The sequence below is a fragment of the Mesoplodon bidens genome (assembly GCF_964165515.1).
Source record: "Mesoplodon bidens genome assembly, chromosome: 13".
Taxonomy (NCBI): Eukaryota; Metazoa; Chordata; class Mammalia; order Artiodactyla; family Ziphiidae; genus Mesoplodon; species Mesoplodon bidens.
In genome coordinates, this window is record NC_138169.1 from 82346002 (window position 1) to 82371331 (window position 25330).

General features: G+C 40.5%; 1 protein-coding gene across 1 annotated transcript in view; it reads right to left on the reverse strand.

The window, feature by feature from the left end:
* Window positions 1-25330, reverse strand: part of CD226 (CD226 molecule) — a 77016-nt gene that overhangs the window by 1877 nt on the left and 49809 nt on the right. The window contains exons 3-5 of the mRNA XM_081252872.1: window positions 23498-23845; window positions 8111-8213; window positions 2494-2551 (exon numbers count right to left, since the gene is read on the reverse strand). Coding sequence (XP_081108998.1) covers window positions 2494-2551; window positions 8111-8213; window positions 23498-23845 — 509 coding nt within the window. The remainder of the gene's footprint in view (window positions 1-2493; window positions 2552-8110; window positions 8214-23497; window positions 23846-25330) is intronic.

A 25330-nucleotide genomic window follows, 5' to 3' on the forward strand; every position in this document is an offset into this window, starting at 1 on the left:
GCCCGCAACGAAGAACCAACACAGCCAAATATAAACAATAAAATAAAATAAATAAATTTTTTTAAAATTACAAAAATAAATGGAGATTCACTTTCAAGACGATGTTATACTATCATTAATCTTCTCTACCTTAATTGGGTCACTTTGACCACCTGTATGTATGTGTGTGAGAGAAAATATGTAAGCATAAGTGACAGAGGGGGAGAGAGAGCGGGGGTGGGGCAGAATTGAAGGGAGGAGAAGAGAGGGAGAGAGAGGGGTCTTTTGGTGAGTAGTCTGAAAATTTAGTGTGGTTTCGGTGTTTGCCAGGAGAAAGTAAAAGGAAAATTCAAGTGCTATTGTTTCCTATGTAGTTTGTCTAAAAAAAAACCCTGAAAGAATCAAGTGGGTCTAACTTCACAGACCAGCTTACTGTCTAACTTTCTAATCACCATCCAAATTATCATTATTCTGCAAAAGCCTGGAAGAGTTGAATACCTAGTGAGGAAGTTGCAAAGCACCTCTCCTTCTCTGAAATTCACAGCAATAAATGTGGCTTTGGGGCTTCCCTGGTGGCACAGTGGTTGAGAGTCCGCCTGCCGATGCAGGGGACGCGGGTTCGTGCCCTGGTCTGGGAAGATCCCACATGCCGCGGAGCGGCTGGGCCCGTGAGCCGTGGCCGCTGAGCCTGTGCGTCCGGAGCCTGTGCTCCGCAGCGGGAGAGGCCACAGCAGTGAGAGGCCCGCGTACCGCAAAAAAAAAAAAAAAAAAAAAAAAAAAAAAAAAAAAAATGTGGCTTTGGATTGGCTTGAATGGACAACAGCTAAGGACAGAGAAGGGATCCGGAAATTGTATGTGACAGAACACGGTTTCCTTGAGTGCAGGCACGGCAGGTCAGACAAGGCCAGACTTCTCCAGCCTTCGCACTTGGTGCCCAAAAGCAAACCATGAGATATTTGGAAAAAATATTTTTTTGTTTTGCAAAAAAGTAACTACCTAACAGAAAGAAGAAAGTTAAACTGATAGATTATTAAGAAGTTTGAAGCACACACACTGGATTGTCAGAAACTTTTTAGTACTTGAGGTTTTGGCCATGTAGCATTCAATGGCAAATAAGTAAATTGAAGAGATATGGATGTAATTTTAGATAACAGTCAGGGAAACGTTTTATTGTAAAATTTTGTAAACACAATAGTATGTGTTAAAGAGACTATCTGACCTATAGTGGAGACAATAAGCACGAAAATAAGTGTCCCTCTTATCTTCAAACCCAGAAGGAAATTTCTCCTCTGTCAATTAAACATTAGGGGGCAGGGGCACGTAGAATAAGGAGGACAGGGCTTCCCTGGTGGCGCAGTGGTTGAGAGTCTGCCTGCCAATGCAGGGGACACGGGTTCGTGCCCCGGTCCGGGAAGATCCCACATGCCGCGGAGCGGCTGGGCCTGTGAGCCATGGCCGCTGAGCCTGCGTGTCCGGAGCCTGTGTTCCGCAGCGGGAGAGGCCACAGCAGTGAGAGGCCCGCGTACCGCAAAAAAAAAAAAAAAAAGAGGAGGACAATGTCAAGTTCACTCGATTCTTGCAGCCCAATAAAAAGGTCTTTAGCTTTATAATCTGAACATCCATTAATTAATAAATTAATCCAAACATCATAACAATAATGAATATCCTGCATTGCATCTTTCTATGTGCTTGCTATGCTTTCAGTTTAATTTAATTTAATCCTCACAGTAACCTCACGACATAAAAATATTATCATGTCCTGTACTGGGTCAGATATCATCCCCCGCTAAATTTTTGTCCTTCTCAGACCTTCATTAATGTGACCTTATTTGGAAATAGGGTTGCTGCAGATGTAATTAGTTAAGATGAGGTCATACTGAAGTAAGGTGGGCTCTTAGTCCAATATGACTGGTTCCCTTATAAAAGGAGAAGAGATACACACAAACACACAAACACACACACAGACACACACACACACACACATGGAAGAACGCCATGTGAAGACAGAGGAAGAGACTGGAGTGATGTGTCTACAAGCCAAGGAATGCCAACAACCACCAGAAGCCAGGAGAGAAACACAGAACAGAGTCTCGTCCCAAGAGGGAACTGATCCTGAGACCTTGATTTTGGATTCCAACCCTCCAGAACTGTGAGAGACTAGATTTCTGTTGTTTCTAGTCACCCTCTTTGTGGTAATTTTGTTGCTGCAGCCCTAGGAAACTAATACAGATTTTGGTAATGTGCAATGTTGATTATTATTATCTAGTGTAATTGCTCCTTTATTTATGTGAATGTAAAACAAACAGTTTCAAAAGGTATTAATAATAGGAGACTAGTTCAGAAAATAACCATTTCATCAAATAGCTGATACTGGAACAACAGGCAACTGCATTGGTTAGGTTATTGAAAGGAGAATAAAAAAGAAGATTGCTAACTGCAAAATGGACTGACTTTACATTTATGATGCACAAAATGTGGAGGGGGGCAGGGAATGACAATTCTGAGAAAACTTACCCTATTCTGTGTGTCCCAGTACTTTTTAAATAGGCCTCTCTTCTGTCTCCTTCTCCTTCTGGAAAAACACGTACAAGAGACATAATAAGAATGACACTCCAGCACCAGCATTATTTCAGACGCTCTATAATACCTCACCTGTGCCCGCAGCCCACATGCCCTTAGTAATTATGTTAAAGCAGCTGTCCACAGCGGTTTTATACATACTCACCCAAAATTCCGTTGTCCTAAATTTTTTCATTTTTCGTACCTTCTCCAATGTGCTCACAGATGGTGAAGGCAACTAAATGGATATGCAGCCATTTCCTTAGTAATTAATCTCAGTGAGTTTACTAAAGAATGGTGCAGAGTGGGCTATTAATGATACATAAATGACTTAGAGATTTCCCACAATTAAAACTTCTTTTAAATGCCAACAGTGCAACTTCTTGGATGACAATGACAATATAACTAAGCTTTATGGAATCTTCCGGCTGTTTTACTAAACCACCTGTATGGATTATTTTATTCAGATTTCATCAAAAACTCTCTATTTAATGAACTGGGGAACTGATGCACTGTGAGGAAGAGTAATTTTCCCCAAATCCCATGGTGGGTTATCCGTAGAATCGGGATTTGAATTCACAGCCCTCCTTCCTGACTACCAGGCTCACTGCTTCTACAGTCACATTGCTGCAGCTGAAAATGGGCCATCCAAAACCATACTATTCCATAAACTCTCCACAGTTTCAACAAAACTTATAAAAGCCTAACTTCAGGAGGAATCTTTGAAAAGAAAATACAAGAGAAGAGAGTAATGTAATTAAATGCAAAGATGAAATAACTATATCCAAGTGTATGGAAATTGTTCTCATGGGGAGATGGTGACTATTTCTTTTCATCCCCCTACAGAAAAGATTCTTATTGAACCACAGAGGGGACAGGTCAGATACAAAAGTGTAGAGTTTTGTTTAAAGATGAGGTTATACATCTTTACTCATTAGAGAAATGCAAATCAAAACTACAATGAGATATCATCTCACACCAGTCAGAATGGCCATCATCAAAAAATCTAGAAACAATAAATGCTGGAGAGGGTGTGGAAAAAAGGGAACCCTCTTGCACTGCTGGTGGGAATGTGAATTGGTACAGCCACTATGGAGAACGGTATGGAGGTTCCTTAAAAAACTACAAATAGAACTACCATATGACCCAGCAATCCCACTACTGGGCATATACCCTGAGAAAACCATAATTCAAAAAGAGTCATGTACCAAAATGTTCATAGCAGCCCTATTTACAATAGCCCAGAGATGGAAACAACCTAAGTGTCCATCATCGGATGAATGGATAAAGAAGATGTGGCACATATATACAATGGAATATTACTCAGCCATAAAAAGAAATGAAATTGAGCTATTTGTAATGAGGTGGATGGACCTACAGTCTGTCATACAGAGTGAAGTAAGTCAGAAAGAGAAAGACAAATACTGTATGCTGACACATATATATGGAATTTAAGAAAAAAAATGTCATGAAGAACATAGGGGTAAGAGAGGAATAAAGACACAGACCTACTTGAGAATGGACTTGAGGATATGGGGAGGGGGAAGGGTAAGCTGTGACAAAGCGAAAGAGTGGCATGGACATATATACACTACCAAACGTAGGGTAGATAGCTAGTGGGAAGCAGCCGTATAGCACAGAGAGATCATCTCGGTGCTTTGTGACCGCCTGGAGGGGTGGGATAGGGAGGGTGGGAGGGAGACGCAAAAGGGAGGGGATATGGGAACATATGTATATGTATAACTGATTAAATTTGTTATAAAGCAGAAAAAAAAAAGATGAGGTTATAATTCACAGAAATTTTGAAAACCTGGCAAGATAGTCTCTCTCCAAGGAAAGGTTGTTCAGATAATCAGTGTTGACTCTGATGGTCTCTTCTAGTTGCTATGAACTCCTCCTACCATGTCAACAGAATCACAGACTATGTGTATTTATTTATTTACTTATTAAGTGGTATTTAAACAAATTATTTACTTACTTTATGTGTAAATTTACTATGTGCAAGTCATATTTCTAAGATCTTTTATATAAATTATTTATTCCTCATAAGAAATCTATGATACAGACACTATTATTATCCTCTTTTCACAAGTGAGGAAACAGACACAGATCTATGACCTTTGATCCTTTGTTAAATTATCCTTCACAAGGTTTGTTATATAATAATATAGAGTTAACTTTCCCAAGTAGGTCCAAATATATATATATATATATATATATATATATATATATATATATGTGTGTGTGTGTGTGTGTGTGTGTGTGTGTGTTATATATAAACAAATCTATTTTTTAACATCTTTATTGGAGTATAATTGCTTTATAATGGTGTGTTAGTTTCTGCTTTATAACAAAGTGAATCAGCTATATGTATACATATAATCCCCATATCTCCTCCCTCTTGCATCTCCCTCCCCCGCTCCCTATCCCACCCCAACAAATATACTTTTAACATAAGCTTAGCATATACAATGTGATGAGGAAAAGAGAAGATGATATTTTTCTCCAGTTTTATTGAGATACAATTGATACAATATAGCACTGTGTAAGTTTAAGGTGTACAACATAATAATCTGACTTACATACATGATGAAACAATTTCCACAATAAGTTTGGTGAACATCCACCATCTCACATAGACACAAAAGTAAAGAAATAGAAAAAACATTTTCCTTGTGAGGAGAACGCTTAGAATTTGCTCTCTTAACCACAGACATACATAATGTAGAGCCGTGTTAATTATATTTACCACGTCGTAGATTGCATCCCTAGCACTTATTTATCATACAACGAGAACATGAAGTTTAGAGCTGGATGATCTGCGTCTAACTTGTGCTCTGCAATTGACTAGTTATTTGCATCTCTAAAGGTCAGTGCTCTCGCCTGTAGAATAAAGACAATAAACATATTCCCGTTCTGGCTTGCTTGATTCTAAGGAGTTTCCCTGGGATGAGGAATGATCAGTGCTGAAACCGGGAAAGTCCCAGGTAAACCAAGACACCCTATTTGCTGTGAACCTCGAAGCTGACAACAAAGGTAAAAGAAAGTGCCTAACATTTGCTCACTAAATATTAAATTTCTTCCTACAGACTCAGTTGTCAATCTCTAGACTGTATCTCGGCTCCTGTCACGCTTACTGGTGCTATGCCTTCCCCTAGCCATGCTCACTGAATATTGTCACTATTCTGGTCTCTAACTGGAAATGACACCAACTGTGCTCCAAATGCCTCGTGCTCACAGGCTCCCCAGTGCTGGGCATGAAGGAAGAATTCAGTTTCCTTCAGGCACCCTGTGATGTATTTTGGCTTCTCTCCAGGTCAGCACATCTGAAGCTGAAGCAGCAGGATTATTTTAAACAGTTGCTAAGACAGAGTTCAGAAGGTCATTGTTTAGTCCCTTGGGTCATTTTTCAAGACGTTTCCATTCTAAGTAACGACCACAAATCAATACCAATGACAAGGTAGAAAGAACAAGTGCTTTTTGCTGTGTGGTGTTCGGCCATGGTTATGCATTCAAGTCCACTTATCTTCTTTTTATCACATTTAACCAAGTGGGACAAGATATTCTACAGTTCAATTTAGCTATTCATGTAAAATTGATGCATTTTCATGAAGCTAAATCCTTTCTGTCCAGTATCTGTGACCCTCTCGAGGTCTGTCCTGTCACTCACTCTCTCCTAGCCATATTCCCTGAGTTCCCATGTGCTCCTCCTGTCGTATCTGCCCTCGGTGCATTTTTTAATCAACCAAGGTGAAGCAGTAGAGACATCCTCAGTGTCACTAACATCCTGGGTTCCTTACCTCAATTTGCTAATTTCTGACCAGGGAAAGACTGGAGGGCAGCCCATGATGGAGAGAAAGGAACGACGACGGTTTCATGTTTCAATTTAATTAGACAAATGCTTATGGACCATCCATTATTTGGAAAGATTAGCGCTAAATGCTATCAAACACTAAAAAATGAGTAAAACATAACCCCTGCCATTATGAATAGAAGGGAAGACAAGCATGGAAATGATTAAACTACAAAGCGGGCTGCGAGGTGTAGTGGTTACGAAGGGCAACATGATTCTGGATGGTGACATCATGTCTACTTGTAGGGAGGGAGAAGCAGGACAGCCCTCGCAGAGGGGACATGCATCCCACACCTTGAATGGTCTGCAGGACCAGATCATTCGAAGGCCAAATATGGGGGAAATCAGCATTTTGGTGGCATAACAAATGGGAAGATTCAGGCGTGTTCACAGAATAAAAGTTGTAGTTTCAATACAATTTGTCAATATCAGGGGAGTAAGTAAAGTAGAAAATATGAATGAATATTAGATTGGGGTCAGATTAATTGGGCTGGGGTCAGAACAAAGGGCACCTGTGCCACAAGGTTAATGAGCTTAGCATTATTCTGGTGCCAGTGGAAAGACAATAAACAGGTCTTAAACAGGGAGATGACGTGGCCAGTCTAGCTTTTAGAAGAGGAACCAGGAAAATAACAGATGGGTTAAAAAGAAAGAGAGTACCACGGAAGTCAGGCGAGCAGTGAGGAGAGCCTTCAAAGAGGGGGAGTTTGGGGATATGACGACGAGATGGAGAAACCGATGGGAAACCCTATCAATAAGCACGCAGGACTGTGTGTGTGTGTGTGTGTGCGCACGCATGCATCAGTGGTAACATTACTGAGGGAGAAGAGTGGAGATGGCTGTATTCCTTCACTCAACAAACATATAGTAAGTGCCTACAATGTGTCAGACATTCAAAATGTAGACATCAAAAGTTTGGTTCCTTCTTTCCTTAAGAATTTAATAGTTTAGTTGGATCACAAGTATAAGGAATGATTCCAACCCAATATGACTACAACTAAGACTGCAACAAATACCTAGACTGGTGAGTTGATGAACATGGGGCAGCTAAGAAGGGAAGAGTTAACCAGGAACATCCTAGAAAATTGCCAAGTGTGCCACAGGCAGTAAAAAGTAGGAAACTTTAGAAGAGGCCAAATGGCCACCTGCTCTCTCTAGGGCAGCCCCTCCCAACTCCTTTCTTCTCAATAATTTGTAATAAAGGCACCTACACTGATTGTTTCAGAGAATATATAACCATTTAAAATCACGTTGTTTGCTTATTAGAATATGCATGCCACTATATCTCAGTCACCACTGTCACAATAAATATTTAATGAATGAATAAATGAAGGCATTATTACTGTTCAACCCTGATCTCCTCTCAGAATCCATCTCTCTCTCTGTCACACACACATACCTCCTGCTCACCTGACAGCTGTTTTCCTTTGCAGGAGGAGAGGAGAGACGGGGTAGCAGACAGAGCAGAGGCTCCAGGCGGCTGGCTTTGTTAATGCAGGGGCGCACTGCCCACTCCTACTAATTCCAAAATGAGTCACTCTAGCCTCCTCCTCCAACTTGAACTCCTTCTCCGCTACGTACAAGAGCAGCGCTCAAAGTACATGGACTCAGTACCTGAGTCATAAGACAGCTTGACCAACTACTGGGTTATTAATAGAGAAACTCCAGCATCAGAATTACTCAGGGAAAACCAGATCCAGGAGGAGCTGCAATACTCACCTCTTATAAAGAATGGCGATGACAGTGGTAATTAGGATAATCAACAGCAACAACAAAGCTGTCCCTGCAGCCATGAAGAGGATGGATTGGTTATTGGTTTTACCTAGAAGGAAGCAAAATTATAGGAGGAATTAGGAATTCAGCTAAAGCCAGAAAAGAAAGGGAAGTGGGAAAATTAGGAAAGGGTATATTAATCATCATAGGGTAACAGTGTAAAACAAAGATTCCAATAAAAAATAGGATGAGATAGGGGAAAAAGACTTTTCTTTCAGTCTCCTAAATATTTCTGACTCCTCACAGATTTTCACTAGTTCCTTGATCTAACGGTGGGTTTGACACCTTAATGAGACCAAGAATAGAAAGCATTCAAGACAGATATCACTTCATTCTAATGAGCTCCTGATCACATACACAAAATCTTTTGTAGGAAAAAAAACACATCAAAATAGCATATAAATGAAGATTACTTCTTAGTTCCATTGCATTAAGTACATCCAAGACACAACAGTATGTAACTTTGATGTTTATAAGTGGAATTTTGTTCAAGAAATATTGTCTACTCAATTATGGTTAATGATAAAAAAAATCAGGAAAAGCATGTTACTTTTCCAACTCAGCAATTAACTGGAAAGAGCAATGGTCAGGGAATCTGAAATTCTCATCCTGGTTCTTTCACTGTTTAGCTGTTTGACCTCCAGCAAATTCCTAACCTTCTCTGCCAGCCTTCCTTCAACTGTCAAGTGATGCCAACACTTCTAATTACATCACAGAGTTGTGATAAGAGGCTAATAAGGCAATATTCAAATATTTGCTCACCTCTGGAGCCAGATCCCATGAGGTCAGAGACCATTTCATCTTTCAAATGTCCTCCTGCCCACAGCACACCTCACCCACCGCCACCCACAGAGCCCCTTACAAGGAGAAGAAACTCGTCAGTATGTGTTGTTGATGGAAACAGGATTGAATTGAAACCGAGGCGCCATCTTTATGGCCATCTCTATATCTTTAGGCAGCAAATTTTCCAGGAAATTTGTAGAAAAGGGGCAGCTATGGCAGAGAACAGCACAGCTTCCCTCTCTCTTGAAATAAAAGCTCGAACACTTGTACCCTGACTCCCAGGCTATCTGGAATCCCACAGCAACCTGTAAACCATACTTTTCACAGCATTCTTCCCAATCCTTCACTCAGATGATTTCTTCCTTCCTGACCCACTATAGCTGAGATTTTTTTCATGATAAGAGCTCAAAGTCTACTCCACTCATTCTTTTGCAAGCTTTACTGCAAAAAGAAACTAAGTCAAAAAATAAACATTATTTTTATGTTTTAAATTTGTTAACCTGTAAGGTGAATAAAGATAGAAAAAATATATGAACACTTTAAAAGACCTTGTATGTAGTGTCTAAGATAGGGTTTTGTCCAAATACGATGGGGAGAAGGAAAGCGAAATTTATTCAGAACAAAAATACATTGAACAAAAACAACAACAAATACGCTGAACCACCACTGCAAAAGGAACAAGGATATTTTTTCCCCGTCAAATAAGAAATTAATGATTTTAAGCTCTTGGTACATTATTAAAAGCAAACAAAATACCTGAAAGTATTTGCATTGTAACACAGGCCTATAAAAGGACCGCAGTTGCTATGCTGACATAATTTGAATACGGCAGATGCTAAGGTTAAATTAAATAGGCATGGTGGGAAAAAAATGAAAGTTATGATCAAAAAATTCATTGACAGTATTTTGGGAAAATTATTTACCTGCTTTTTGAAATACTATTTAGATCTTAATTACAGTAAAAAAAAAAAAAGCCAATCTGGGTGGACTACAGAGATCTAAATGTTTAAATGTAAACATGAGAAGAAACTATAAGTGAGTATTATTTAATCTCTGTAATGAGAAACGACTTTCCAATTTATACAGATAAGCAAATACATAGGGGACTGACTGGGTCAAAATGAAAAATATCTGTAGGTCAAAATAATCACAAACAACATGTAAAGGCAAAAAAATAGTATCTTTAACACACTTTGCTATCAAGAAAAACCTATGTTAAGACAATAAGAAAGATAAAAACAACTTATTAACCAAAAGTGCTTAAAGGCACGTTTGCATGAAAGGAAGAAGGTGGCAAGATGGACTACCTCAGGCTCCATTGGGGGAGAGAAATCTGCTGCAACCTGCCTCTGGGAAGAAATCGCTCTCTGTGCGTCAGACCCTTCCACGAGCTTCTTGCACATTTGATTAATTACTTTTTTCCTAAAGAAATGCTCAGAAATGTGAACAAAGAGTTTTGTCGAACATTTATAACAGCAAAAAGAAAATCCTTATTTCCCAGCAGCACTCTAAAGTAAGACTACACAGCTGAGGGTCTCAAATGTAATTAGAATCACAGGGCAGGGGGGTGGGGGGAGGCTCGTTAAACCACAGATGGCTGAGCTCCCCCCTCAGAATTTCTGACTCAGGAGGTTTGTGTGGGTCCCAGAATTTGCAGCTCCTGTGTGATGCTGGTCTGAGGCCACCTCCTAGAGAATCACAGCTATAGACATTAGGATCATGGGTGTAAAGAATCCCAATGAAATGGAAAACTGCTGACTCTAGATAGAAAGTTAAGTAAAATTTCAAAGCCAGAATTCACAGTTGTGCATACTATGATATCTCAGTCAAGTATAGAACTTAGGAGAAAATGCCTGCCAGGCAGCAACATGCCAAAATTTTAAAGTGATGATCTTCAGGGAATAGAATTAAAAGCAATGGTTTCTTTAAGCTTCTTGCTATCTTTCAGATGTACTAAATGATGTATTGCTTTTAATAATCAGAAAAAATAGTACAAAAATTTAAAGGTCTGCATGCTTAAAGCAGAATACTCTGCCAATTTTTAGTGGTTATATTTAAAGTGCAGGATATAGAGAGTGTCTTTGCAGAAGTGTACTCAGAATCCTTAAGAATTAAGATGGCATTCTTTGCTAAGCTCTCAATTATATGAATTAAGTAGAAACCACTGAATAGTATCTTCATTTGTTTCACACTGCTCACTTATAAAGCCAAAATCTGAACTTCAGATGCATTGCTTAATGTGAAATATGTTGCCTCTTTTTAACCTCTTCTAGCAATGGGTGACCTGCTGGACTCAGATCCATCTTCTTCGCTCATCTTTTAACACATAGTGTTTCAAGGCAGACTGTGTACCTGGCATTAGAGATGAAATGGTGGGCACCGACAAAAAGCATGGAAGTCTGGTAGAGATTCGCTTACAATCCAGAGTATCCCAGCCTATAGCTAATCCTACTTGTTACCTCCTTCTCAGCTTCCCACCCCTCTGCTGCGTTATTGTGAACCAGCAGTACTTGGACCAGGCTGGCGTAAGTACCCAACTTGCTGGGTCCTGTGAGGCTAAAACCAAAAAAAAAAATGGAAAAGCAAATGGGTGTGGGTGCTTTAGGGAGTTAACAGTTCCCAACGTTCACTTTTTCCTAAATTCTGCTAACAGATCTTAGCTTGAGAAACATCAGCCCTCAAGCCCCTCTCCTAAAGAAAGAATTACTGTCTCTTCTAGGCAGCCACTTTTTTGCTGATTTTTTTTTTCAACCTTCATCCCAATGCGGTGTTGATTCATAAGAGGACAAAAGTGTCGTGAACCATAAAGCCATTATTTTCCCTCCCATCAAGAAAGATAAATAGGACTCCCCTGGTGGCACAGTGGTTAAGCATCCACCTGCCAATGCAGGGGACACGGGTTCGAGCCCTGGTCTGGGAAGATCCCACATGCCATGAAGCAACAAAGCCCATGCACAACTACTGAGCCTGTGCTCTAGAGCCCGCAAGCCACAACTACTAAGCCCACGTGCCACAACTACTGGAGCCCGTGCGCCTACAGCCCGTGCTCCACAAGAGAAGCCACTGCAATGAGAAGCCTGCACACTGCAATGAAGAGTAGCCCCCGCTTGCTGCAACTAGAGAAAGCCTGCGTGCAGCAACGAAGACCAAATGCAGCCAAAAATAAATACATAAAATAAATAAATTTATTTAAAAAAGGAAAGAAAGGTAAATACAGTTAAAACAATTTAAAGCACGTCAGTGAGATATATAAATGAGTAACTTACTCGAGGACTGCAAACCTCCAGGCCACGTTTCTGCCAATGCCAAGTATTTACAGCTGAGTTATAAACCCTTAGAAAGGCTTGGGATATAAATGCTGCCAGGTCCTTGCCTCAGAGCCAGGCAGGTAAGAGCAGGCATTGATGTTTACTATTTATCTTTTATTAGAGTCTGGGGTGGGGTTAGGGACTGGGGAAACCAAGCAACTTAGAACCTAAATATCTGGACCAAAAAACATGCTGAGAAAAACTCAAGAGATCCTGACCCTCTACCCAGCCCTGGGCAGGTCATGGTAGATACCAGTAAAAGTTATTCCTGCTGTCTTACCTCATTAAAAAGAAGAGAAATATTTGATTTCACTCTATGTACAGATGGGATACACACTGTGTATGTTACCACAGGATAGATGTGTATTAGTTGACAGACTCAGCACTATCAGGTTGATTCCAATTTTTGACTCACTGTACAATGCAAATATCCAATCTTCGTCCCACATTAGACACTGATTTGCTGAAAAAATAGATGGAGGAGGGAAGCCTTCGGTTCTAAGTCCTATCTTCTAATTCTTTTCCCTGGAAGAACCCGGCGTAAGATCACTTGATCTTCTGGACACTTTTTTGGCAACTGCAAAATGATGATGCAATCAATCCAAGGGTGGTCATGGGGGTGGCTCTAGATAAAACATGTAGGGGGGCTTTATTTACATATTTACATATTTAAGCACCACATAATGTAAGCTATTAAGAGTGAACTTATGTTTTGTCCACACACATTCAAAATTAGATTTAAACAACTAATTTCTATTCTTTTCACGTTGACATTCCATGTTGCACTAGTCATGTATAACAGAGGATGCTTGTTCCTGTAACTAGATTCACCTTCCTGGGGAAAGGTAGAAGTGGTGTTGATAAACATGTATAAAATGGTTGTAGCTTTGGAGGACCACTGGAAAAAATGGTGGTCTGAAGTCTGTTGAACGTTCCTGTATGCCTGAAATACAGGCATGGTAATATGATTCCAAGTTTTCAAAGGTCAACTTTCTTTGTGCAGACCGATTTTATACTCTTTGTAGTTCAGAAACCTTTCCCTGTTTTATAGCAAGAAGGTCCTAGGGAATAAATTATTTTCAGAGAATTAAAGGGCCATGACATCAACCTCTAATTTTTCTTCTGAGTGAATAGTAACTATTCCTCCTCAAAATGAAAGTATTATTGTATATGTGGAATCTAAAATATGACACAAATGAACTTATCTATGAAACAGAAACAGATTCACAGATATAGAGGAGACTTCTGGTTGCCAAGGGGGAGGGGGGTGGGGGAGGGGTGGGTTGGGAGTTTGGGGTCAGCAGATGCAAGCTATTATGTACAGAATTGATAAACAACAAGGTCCTACTGTATAGCACAGGGAACTCTATTCAGTATTCTGTAATAAACCATAATGGAAAGGAATATAAAAAAGTATATATATACATGTATAACTGAATCACTTTGCTGTACAGCAGAAACTAACACAATATTGTAAATCAACTATACTTCAATAAAATTAAAAAACTAAATTATTAGATTTTAACTGAGAAACATAAGGTGTACAGAATCTAAATAATTGTCCTGTAATTACAGAGCAAGCCAATGAGGAAGCGAGTTTCTAATCTTATGTACACGTTTTGCTGCAATGGTTTTGCCTCTCTTGATGGAAAATAGTTTCCCAAGTGACTTAAACACTTTAAAACTTTACGTCAAAAAAAAAAAAAAAACTTTACGTCAGTTGGGAAACACATAGTCTAAGGTAGGCTGTAAAGTCTACTACTGACTAGGCTGACTGCAGTAGCTACATTTTCTGGTGTCACTATATGCACTGGCTGTACTCTGGGCCATAGTGCTCTACAGCGACTGAAGGATGGGAAGGGCACCCAAGTCAGCATATGCGGCACAGGGATGGTGAACGTTCTGATTTGGTAATTTGTTGAGAAAATTTTCAAGGCTGACTCCATCATATTAGATGTCTCACCTTTCTACCCAAGTATTCCTTAGTCTTACATTATATTTCTTAAAATATTTCTCCATTTTCATAAACAGATATTATTTATGAAAGGAGATTGTATTTATGCATCACAAGTCAGAATGTCAAGACCTGCACACTTCCTGCTCACTTCTGTGGTGAATTAGTGTGCAGAAAAGAATTAATGTAGCAGCCCAAAGACTGCTGGCCTTAGAAAGGCCTGCTTACAAGGTTGGCCCTTGGCTAGTGTGTGGGAACTTGGAATTGGGGAGTGTTCTCACCATTTCTTAACTGTTAGGGTGGTTTATTGAGTCTAAACTGTTGACACAAACAATGTGGTTTATGCTAAACACCTGCTTCCCTTCTGGGAATTAGTCCTTCTGACTTTGCCCCACACATCTTTTCCCTTTGCTGATTTTGCTTTGTATCCTTTTGCCGTAATAAATCAAAGCCATATCTTTGGAATGTAATCATCAAAGAAGGGAGAGCCCATATATTCCAATTCTGTGGGAAGGTAGAAGCCTAACTTCCAAGGGCACCTTGCTCCGAGGTACAAAACTACCTCCTGGTGTAAAGATGTAAGAAGCTCATTTTTCCTTTGGATAAAGCCAATTAGCTAACATAGATGATCATACCAGGTGAATTTAGGATGAGCTGTGTGTGACAAATGATGGCTATCAAGTCCTCCTACTTGAGGACTAGTTACTGTTTACCTTGAGAACATGCATATAATGGGTTGTATCTGCCAGGCTTTACAAAAGGTTAAGATTTCCTTCTGTCTTTGCAGTCTCTTAGTGGACTGCCTGTGATGCGTATCACAATTCTAGTTTCATGCTTATTCAACAGTAAAATTGTTTTCTTTCCCTTCTTCCTTGGTGGAGCAGTTTTCTGGGTAGGGAGGAGATTTTGTTTCCAATTCTAATTCCCCAAAACATTGTTGTTATTACTGTTGTTTAACCAAGTGTAATTCTACATTACTGTGTCACTATCATGCTTATCCATGAGGATATAATAGGAAATTTTTCAAATGCTCCACTAAAATCAAGATGAACATTTTACCCATGCAATAAAACATAAGTAGGCATAACATACCATTTAAATTATTTATTTATTTAGCTGTTCAAGATAAAGGTCCATACATGTGAGAGAATATAACTCTTCAGAATATTTAATATAGAAAATAAACTTCTGTTTTTTCGTGGGAGATTGTGAAGGCTAAGTCCTTGCTGTCCTTACTCTGATGGCTAATAACTGCAGCTCTGGGCCCAATGGTCATTAGTCAACCTCGAGAACTGGAGAGAGAGCAGGATTCAAGAGGAAAGAGGAGGGACTTAAGGCGGAAGGAGGCCGTGTTCGGGAACTCTGAGCTGGTTCCAGGGCAGTCGCTCAAGGGAGCAAGCTTGCCCACAGGGAGGTTCTGCTGGGCGGGTCTGGTGAAGACCTTGGGGGCAGGTGTTCGCAAAGCCAATGAGTCACGTGAGAGCTGAGCTCTCACCAGTTCTCTCCAGCAAGGCCCTTAATTCGCCTTTGCCTGGAGGCTACTCCTAAAGCTGCCCTAGCCTGTTCCTGGTGTGGACGTGCCTTCATCAGCAACCCGCACTCCCCTCCAGACCCTAACACCTACTACCTGGTTTTGCTTGTCCCTCATGTGACTGTGTGAACACCCTCCCTCACGTGACTTCAGGATACCTGCAAACCCCAGAAAAGGGGACGAGTCAGCGGGGAACCCACAGACACAGCACCTAGGGCAACCTGAGCAGGTGGAGCTGGAAGAAACTAGCGGGCGATCAAACTCCCGCTCCTTTGCCTACAGATACTCTATGTGCTGGTCCGGTAGGTAACCCATTGCACCTACGAACCTCCTAAAAGAATGGACACAAGGCTGTGGAACTCCACAGTAGCCAGCTTCCCTTGTGATGCTGCTCTTGATGGCAGTAATGATTTTTTCCTTCCACTTGGAGAAGCAAGATAGTGCCACAGTTAAGAAAAAAGAACCCTGAAGCCCGTCTGCATGGCTTTGAATCCCAGCCCCTCTCCCTACTAGCCGTGAAGTCTTGGATAAGGCTTCATGCCTCACTTAACCTCTCCATGCCTCACTTTCCTCATCCATAAAATGTAGATAATAATAGAGCTGTAGTGACAACTAAATGAGTAATTGCCAGTAGATTCTTAGAGTGACTGGCACAAACATAAGCATAATGTGTGAGTTTGTCATATAGTGGCCAAGACAAAGCCCTGTGACATTTAGTTCTTATAACTGCTATTTATAACTTTTCCCTTGGGTCCTTAGAAAACTTTAGACTTCAAACTATATGGCATTTATAAAGGCCTATATATAAATGTGCTATAAATGTCATCCAGATATTTTCAGAATATGAAACAGACAGCAAGCTTTGGGCTGAGTATGTACCTCCACATATTCTATCCAACTTAAGACATTTTAATTAAAAAACTGTTTACTAAATGCTCTACAAAACATGTGAAAGCTAATGCCTGGCTAAAGGAATAAGTGCTCTGGTAATAATTGCAAAATCTGCAGCTTTATGCTCTAGAGTTTAATTATCCATCTGATCTCTCCATTTTTAAAATAGCCAGTGATTAAAAAAAAGGAATTGCATGATTGGATTTCAAAGCTGATATCTTTACTTATTAGACCAGGAAGAGAAGACAGTAGCCAGCATAAAAGCAAAACAACCTGTTCTGATTAAAGTATTTGGGGTTTGTGTGTTTCTTGTGAGTGTAAAGTTGCCCACACAAGCACATGTATTTATTGAATGTTTACCATATGGCAGATTGTTTCACCTAACAATATTCACAGTTATCTTAATTCACAACATTTCTGTATATACACATACAAATTAAAAGAGTGAAGAATTTATCTCAGTGCTCTATATAAAACATGAAAAAATCAGAATAATGGTTATACTTTGCCAGCCTGTATTTTTTTATATTTGTAAACTCACCTCTTATGTGGCCCCAGTTTGGGGGTCATTTGCACATCCATCATGCCCTTGAGCTTCTTTGATTTGAAGCCACAGAAAATATCCCATCCTTTGTTAACGTAGTTTCTCATCTCAATATTTACTCTTTACTTGCCCGTGTCCATCACTGTGTTGATAAGGATTTTTCATTTCACTCACTAGTCACCTTAGCTAAAGGTGACTAGTTTCTCACTCCTCCACCAGTGCAGTGGAGAGCTTTAAACAGTTCAACCTTACATCCGTGAAAGGAAGAATCTCTTCCTGTGGGTTAATTAAATAAAACACTACTCTTATACTTAAAAGATTATGAACATCATAGTTATTTTTGAGTTTTAGGCAAAGTGAAATGCATCAAATTAACTCTGGAAATGAAGTTTAGAGTGACCAATGAGAGTTACAAAATATTTCTTTTATTAAATTATCCAAGCATACTCCTCTGTAAAATAAATAACTCTTAAAAACCCCTGAATCGTTTCAGTGTAAATAACTTTAAGATAAAAATGGGGGTTCAAAGATGTATCTCTACAAATGACAGATCTGTGTTTATTCTTCATTTCTTGTTCTTTTAAATAACATAGCCCTCTGCAAACCTACTAGGTCACCTTTGAATATTTGTCCAGGGTCAGGTCAGTACATGTTTGAAATATCTCAGTTGAAGTTGGAAGTAGTTGTCTGACTAATTGAATTGCAATACTTAAAACTAGAATTGCTATTAAGAATGAAATGCCATTAATCTTATATGAAGAACTAATTTTTTTTAAAATTTTAAGTAATTTTCTACTTGCCTTTGGGGAAAACTTCACACAGTCATCTACGTTCAGTTTCTAATAAGGCTCTAAGAGACAATTACAAGCTGTTAACAATTCCCAGATGCTTTAAAATAAAAAAAGCACACACACGACAAAGGAGTCCAAATGGCTGTTTTGCCTTGGGAGTCATTAGGCAGGTCTCTCACACAAGTGTGGTCATGGATTTTAAGTGGGAAGAAAATCAGTACATTTTTCTGAATTTGAATTCCTACCTGTACTCTAAGTTCCTACGGAGAGGAAAGTGTCATGAAAATTACTTGAAATTCAGGCTGAGGATAAGGATCCACTTAAAGAAAAGCAGTTCCTAGGATTAGCTGCTTTCTAATACCACCAACTTACTTTGTTTACGGTAGTGATAACAATACACATTCATCAATGTTCCTTATGTAAGAGCACCATCAAATCCACTTAACATTAGATTTTCAACATTTCCTTCTCTCTGTTAATAACTTGTCAATCCAATACCTTGTTTATCTACACAAATATGGTACGTATAAACAATGACTGCAGGCAAACATTCCAGGATTGTGTGCCTTAGGAAAGATGAATAAATCAACATGTGGGCTCACAAAACAAACTGAATGACTGACTGGTTGCTTTTTTTTTTTTTTAATTAGATGTCTCATAAAAGAACTGATGTGGGCAGAGGCAACTGTAAAGCTACAACGACATAATAGGCCCTGATTGAGTAATCAACTCACTTGTGATGCTGGAAACAGTATGTTTCATCTGGATACCCAGTTATCATCCAGAATTTTAATAACATAACTAAATTGGGCTAAAAATTGTACTTGATCTGTATTGGTAGAGGCTATTTGAGCCTCCAGGCAATGACACCAGTGCTCTGGGATTCTGGCCCTATGGTTCTATCATATAAATTAACTGTCATGGACATTATTTTCTATGTAGGAAGAGATGATAAAAGGCTGAGGTTCATCACACCAGGTCACGGAAATGGACGTATCTGGCAGCCCAGCGCATACCAGCTCAGAAAACTGCCATGCCTACAATAGTTGCATCTATTATAAATTCAGAGGAGTGGGACAGAAGGTACTGGATTAATAAATCCCTAAAAAGATACATTTTGTCTACAACTTCAAACTGTTTAGGAATCCAAATCACCTGGGAGAAAAGTGAGTGAATTTTAGAGGAAACTAAGGCCAAAGAAAGAAATGAAGTTTATTTCTCCTCTGTAATATTCTCATGGTCTCACTCAGGAGCACAGAGTCCAGAGACAGTAATCTCCACCAAGCCATCACAGGCAAGATTTAGAACCTATAGCATCTATTCCTCTACGCTACCCCTTGGTCGACCCCATACCTCACGGAAGAAAGATATGGGAAGATTCTCTTGGCTGTGGCCCCATGACTTCCTAGTGAAAACTTCTTCAATCTCCATTTATAATTTCCATCCTCCATGTCTATTGACTAGCCATTATACACCATTTATATAGAATATGCAAAACAAGAGAACTAAAAAAAGGAAATCACCTTTTTGAAAGATATATATGTGAACAAAGTTCATGAAAATTTTCTCCCCAAACATTGCAGTGGATCTTCTGAGAGTTCAGGTTTCTTTGATCAGCAATCACTAAACCTCAAATGTTGTGTTGATGAAGAAAATCTAGAAATAATCCAGCTAGAAAACTGGGAAATAAAATGGACACAGTCCCTACTAGAACATACAGAAATATTAACATTCACAGAATCGGTCAAGAACACTTATTAAGCACGTTCTGGAAAGATACATTGACAGCTCTAAGCAGAGATGTCATAATCCTTAATCTCAAGTAATTTCTAATATAAGAGTCGGGACCACTGCAAATAGACACAGTTATTAAATGACTCAAGGGTATCAGTTTCCTAGTTATAAAAGTTTGAGAAATTCAAGATGCTTGATGGTTCAATGTCAGGGAAGCAGTTTGAGCTAATGTGAAAAGATCGTGAAGATGGTAAGATCAGACTGAAACCCTAAAGGAAAGGAGGTAACTGCGGTGAAAATTAGTAAATTGGTTGGGAATAGGAGAAAGTAGGAACGTGGCACTGGTGACAAGCACAAGCTGACGTTCCAATCTGACCAACAACACCTACCCCTTCTCCAGGCCATCTGTGTGCCCCGCCAAGTGGGTAGGGGACCTGTGGCCCATCACCAAGCCTGTGCATCAGCTTGGGTCTTCATCAGTGTGGAGGAAGGGGCACCTTTTTTCTAATTTATCTGCCATTTGTAATTTGTCTACCTGAAGTGGGCTCATTTTTTGTGTCCCAAAGACCCAGTATGTGACAGTGGTAGCCTAGTTTGAGAGCTCAGTCATTCATGTACTGATTATTGCAACTGACTCTTAGCTAATTTCCTCTGCCTCAAATTTCTCTTTTTCTACGATTTGACTTACACTTCCTTAAATACTACTTTGTGCCATCTTTGATCAAGAATTGATAGTGGCTTTCATTGCTCTTACATGAGATCTAGTATTTCACCAAGTTATCACTTAATTGAGCCTACCTCCTTCTATATTAACCCATAACTCAGAACCTCTGTACCAACCTAGTCATTTGAGTGTAATCACCCACGCACAACTCCCCCACCCCACCCCATGCATACTGTGTACATCCCCGGACTCTGTTTTGTCTCTTTGTTCTGCTCTGATCATCAAAGCTTTATGTGAAACTTGATGGTTCAGATGAGTGGCCTCGTTGGTGGAAGATGATTGGAGAAAGACATGAGTAACTATACTTCTTAATATAGTTAAAAACTAGTCTTTTCCAGAAACTTTCTGAGGGTCTGATTTCATTTCTCTGATCCTCATTATTTTTATAATTAATAAGCTCAGTTGAAACAATTGTAGTTTGCACATCATTAAATTAATATTAAAAGACTTCACAAATTATTTTGGTAGAACTTAAAATACTTTTCTCATAACTAATGAAAATCCAGAGGATATTAAGGGCCAAAAGTAATTTTGGTCACTGTCAGTATGCATGCATTTTTCCCCTGTGGTCTAGACAAGCTTCAAATTCAGAAAACTCAGTCTGGAAGCATTTTACACTACTTCCCAGGTCTTGAGTGCAAACAGGGGGAGTCAAGTATTTCTTTTCATTCAGCAAAGAAAGTCAATTTGGGTTCAACTCATGCTTCTGCCACTTTCTCCCTCTGTTCAAAGTAAGTCAAGGCCTGGATATACGATGTATTGGTTGACATCGTATCATCTTTTCAGTGGCCTCTCAGTACCTGGTACTTGTCTGAAGATGAACACAGGCAGGCAAAATCAGGGGAAGAACGTGTGTGTGTGTGTGTGTGTGTGCGCGTGTGTGCATATTTTTGCTTTCCATCTGATTTTTTATCTTCAATCTTTACTTATAATTATTTTTAAAAGCAATTAGGGCTTCCCTGGTGGCGCAGTGGTTGAGAGTCTGCCTGCCGATGCAGGAGACGCGGGTTCGTGCCCCGGTCCAGGAAGATCCCACATGCCGCGGAGCGGCTGGGCCTGTGAGCCGTGGCCGCTGATCCTGCGCGTCCGGAGCCTGTGCTCCGCGACGGGAGAGGCCATAGCAGTGAGAGGCCCGCGTACCGCAAAAAAACAAAAAACAAAACAAGACAACAACAACAACAAAAAGGAATTAAACCAAAACATACAGTAAACAGGTATCATCTTCTATCAAATATAACTTTTTACTAATGGGCCGAGTTGATATTCTTTCAACCTGTCAGTTGAATGTCAAAAAGCCATTTTTCAAGAATTCAAAACACTTCAACACTAACAATGCTGACCATTACACTGTCACCTTCATTTTCGACACTGTTTATAGCTTATGTACAAAGAAAAGAAACAGCTTTGTGCAAGGAACTTAGCCATGTTTGGGTAACTGAAAGACATTTTTATTAATTAGTAAGAGTTAAATAATTATACCTCCAAGAATCCATTTTCTCTATGATTTAAGGTGTTTTTAATAAGTTTTTCAACATATAATGGACAACATTTTATTTCAGAAGTGTTTGAAAATGGTTCTTTATGACATTTTCTGAATAGAACTTTTTCTTGCCTTGGTCTCTGAGAAAAGATTAGCGACTACCTTTATTCTTTCTTTTTTTCTGTCCAGGTTTTAAGAACACTTCTATAATGCAAGAGTATTTTTTTTAAGGTGAGAAATATTTTCTCAATGTCTCTGAAGGAATGGAGTCAACATGAAGAACCTCAATATTTCTCCCCCAAATATTCCATCAACCCTCTTTTTCATCAAGTTCTAAGCTCCCTCTGTCATTAAGAGGAGTAGAGAAAGCTTTGATGCTGTGCAAGGTGACTGTGTACAAAAGCTGCTGACCTCTGGCAAAGGGCCTCCTTAGCACACACAGCTGCTACAGTGGCAGCAGTGGAGGCTGCTCTACATACAAAACCTCCTCTTCTTCCTTCCTGATGCAGGAGGGAATCTCAGCCTGCACTATAAGCAGAGTCTATGAACGGGCAGCCACATCCTAGGAAGCCTTGGCTCTAAAAGTCTACACACAGGCCAAGGCACATGAGTTGGCTAGAAGCATATGGAAGAAAGGCAGAAAGAAAGACGGATGGATGGGCAGATGCATGGGAGGATGGGAGGAAGGAAGAGGGAGGGAAGAAGAGGGTGAGAATAAAGTGAAATGAAATTTCTGTCATCAGTAAATAGAAATTATTTTCTCTGACAGGTCCCTCTGCAGTGAGAAAACTTGCCTGGAAGCAGAGCTGGCAGTCTGACGCAGACTTCCTCCCACTCAACTGGAATGCAGGTCTACACAGGCCTCTCTGTATCTGCCCATCAGTCGGTGAAATACCGCTTTTCCTTACACTCACACAGGTTTTGTGGAGCCTGAAGCTTACACAATTTAGGGCTTCATCATGACACAGGAGACAAATAACTAATACAAAATAAGTACCAGGCCTTGGAAGGAGCCAGCTCAGGTGAGAGGCCCTGAAGGTCAGTTTCAAAGCTTCAAGGCCAGTCTATTCCTGCTCCCAGCTCTGAAAAAAACTGAGGGAACCAAAGCTCTGATCTGGCAAAGTAGCAACCACATTATTAAACATTTATTACACTTTACTCAACACTGACTCAGCAAATACCAATCTAACACCTTATTATTGCTGAGGATACACGAGGATTATAAAACCTAGTTACCACCATCAAAAAGTTTTAAAGTAATTGGAAAATTAAAAATTATACAGCTGAAAAAAAAAGAAATTATACAGCTGAAACTTATAGGCTGTTGATACCATGTATTTTTCAGACTGACTGAATCTTTTTTTTTAATTTTAGGAAAGTGGCAGATCAAAAAAATGGCAAACATTAAATCTGTTAAATCTGTGATTGATGGATTAGCAAGATAAACACTAACATGCGATAACTGACAACTTACCAAATTCAATCATTAAAGATATTTTGAATAATAAAGTCATGAAAAAGACAAAAGAAACCAATCCACAGTGGCTGGCTTTTTCCATTTTTGACACATTAAGGCATCTGTCACCTACTCACCATCGGTTACGATCAGTCTCATCACGAAGGTTTCAGTTTCTCCTGTGCTGGCTTTGAAGCCACAGCGGTAGAGTCCTGAGTCAGAGGCCATAATGTGGGGCATGGTGATGAAGGCCCTCCTCATTCCCTGGATGCAGTTGCTCAGTATCTGTCTTGGGTACTTTGAAGTGTAACTTCTTGCTTGGGACAAGTTGCAGTTAGTTAAGAGGTCAATCTGATGGGGCTGGATCTTTTCCCATGTAACTTCTTCTAACAGCCATTTCATTTGAGGCTGGCAGGTGAGTGTGACATTTTTTCCAGGTTCTGAGACTGTCTGGCTATTTGATGGCACAGCTGTCTCAAAACCGTCTGAAAAGAAGAAGCAAATGATTATACTTTGGTCCTTGAACTCTTGGATGCTAAGGCGGAAGCACCCAGAAAGTTCTGGGCGCTGATTGGTGATGGAGAGGAGACCTTCAAGATGGAGAAAGAGTAAGACGCGGAGATCACCTTCCTCCCCACAAATACATCACAAATACATCTGCACGTGGAACAACTCCTACAGAACACCTACTGGACGCTGGCAGAAGACCTCAGACCCCCCAAAAGGCAAGAGACTCCCAAAGTACCTGGGTAGGGCAAAAGAAAAAAGAATAAACAGAGACAAAAGGATAGGGACGGGACCTGCACCAGTGAGAGGGAGCCGTGAAGGAGGAAAGGTTTCCACACACTAGAAGCCCCTTCGCGGGCGGAGACTGCGGGTGGCGGAGGGGGAAAGCTTCGGAGTAGCGGAGGAGAGCGCAGCCACAGGGGTGCGGAGGGCAAAGCGGAGAGATTCCCGCACAGAAGATCCGTGCCGACCAGCACTCACCACCCCGAGAGGCTTGTCTGCTCACCCACCGGGGTGGGCGGGGGCTGGGAGCTGAGGCTTGGGCTTCTGAGTTCGGAGCGCAGGGAGAGGACTGGGGTTGGCGGTGTGAACACAGCCTGAAGTGGTTAGTGCGCCACGGCTGGCCGGGAGGGAGTCCGGGAAAAGGTCTGGACTTGCCTAAGAGGTAGGAGACCATTATTTTGGCGTGCGCGAGGAGACGGGATTCAGAGCACTGCCTAAACGAGCTCCAGAGACGGGCGCAAGCCACGGCTATCAGTGCGGACCCCAGAAACGGGCATGAGACGCTAAGGCTGCTGCTGCCACCACCAAGAGGCCTCTGTGCCAGCCCAGGTCACTATCTACATCTCCCCTCCCGGGAGCCTGTGCAGCCTACTGCCACCAGGGTCCCGTGATCCAGGAACAACTTCCCCAGGAGAACACGCAACGAGCGAGCCCCTCCCTCCCTCTGGCCTGAGTGTGCCAGAGCCCCCTAATCAGCTGCTATTTTAACCCCGTCCTGTCTGAGCAAAGAACAGATGCCCTCAGGTGACCTACACGCAGAGGCGGGGCCAAATCCAAAGCTGAACCCCGGGAGCTGTGTGAACAAAGAAGAGAAAGGGAAATATCTCCCAGCAGCCTCAGGAGCAGCAGATTAAATCTCCACAATCAACTTGATGTACCCTGCATCTATGGAGCACCTGAATAGATAACAAATCATCCCAAAATTGAGGCGGTGGACTTTGAGAGCAAATGTAGACTTAGGGTTTGCTTTCTGCATCTAACTTGTTTCTGGTTTTATGTTTATCTTAGCTTAGTATTTAGAGCCTATTATAATTGGTAGATTTGTTTGTTGATTTGGTTGCTCTCTTCCTCCTTTTTTTAAAATATATAGATATATTTTTTTCCTTCTGTTTTTGTGAGTGGTATATGTATGCTTCTTTGTGCCTTTGTTGGTATAGCTTTGTTTTTACCATTTGTCCTAG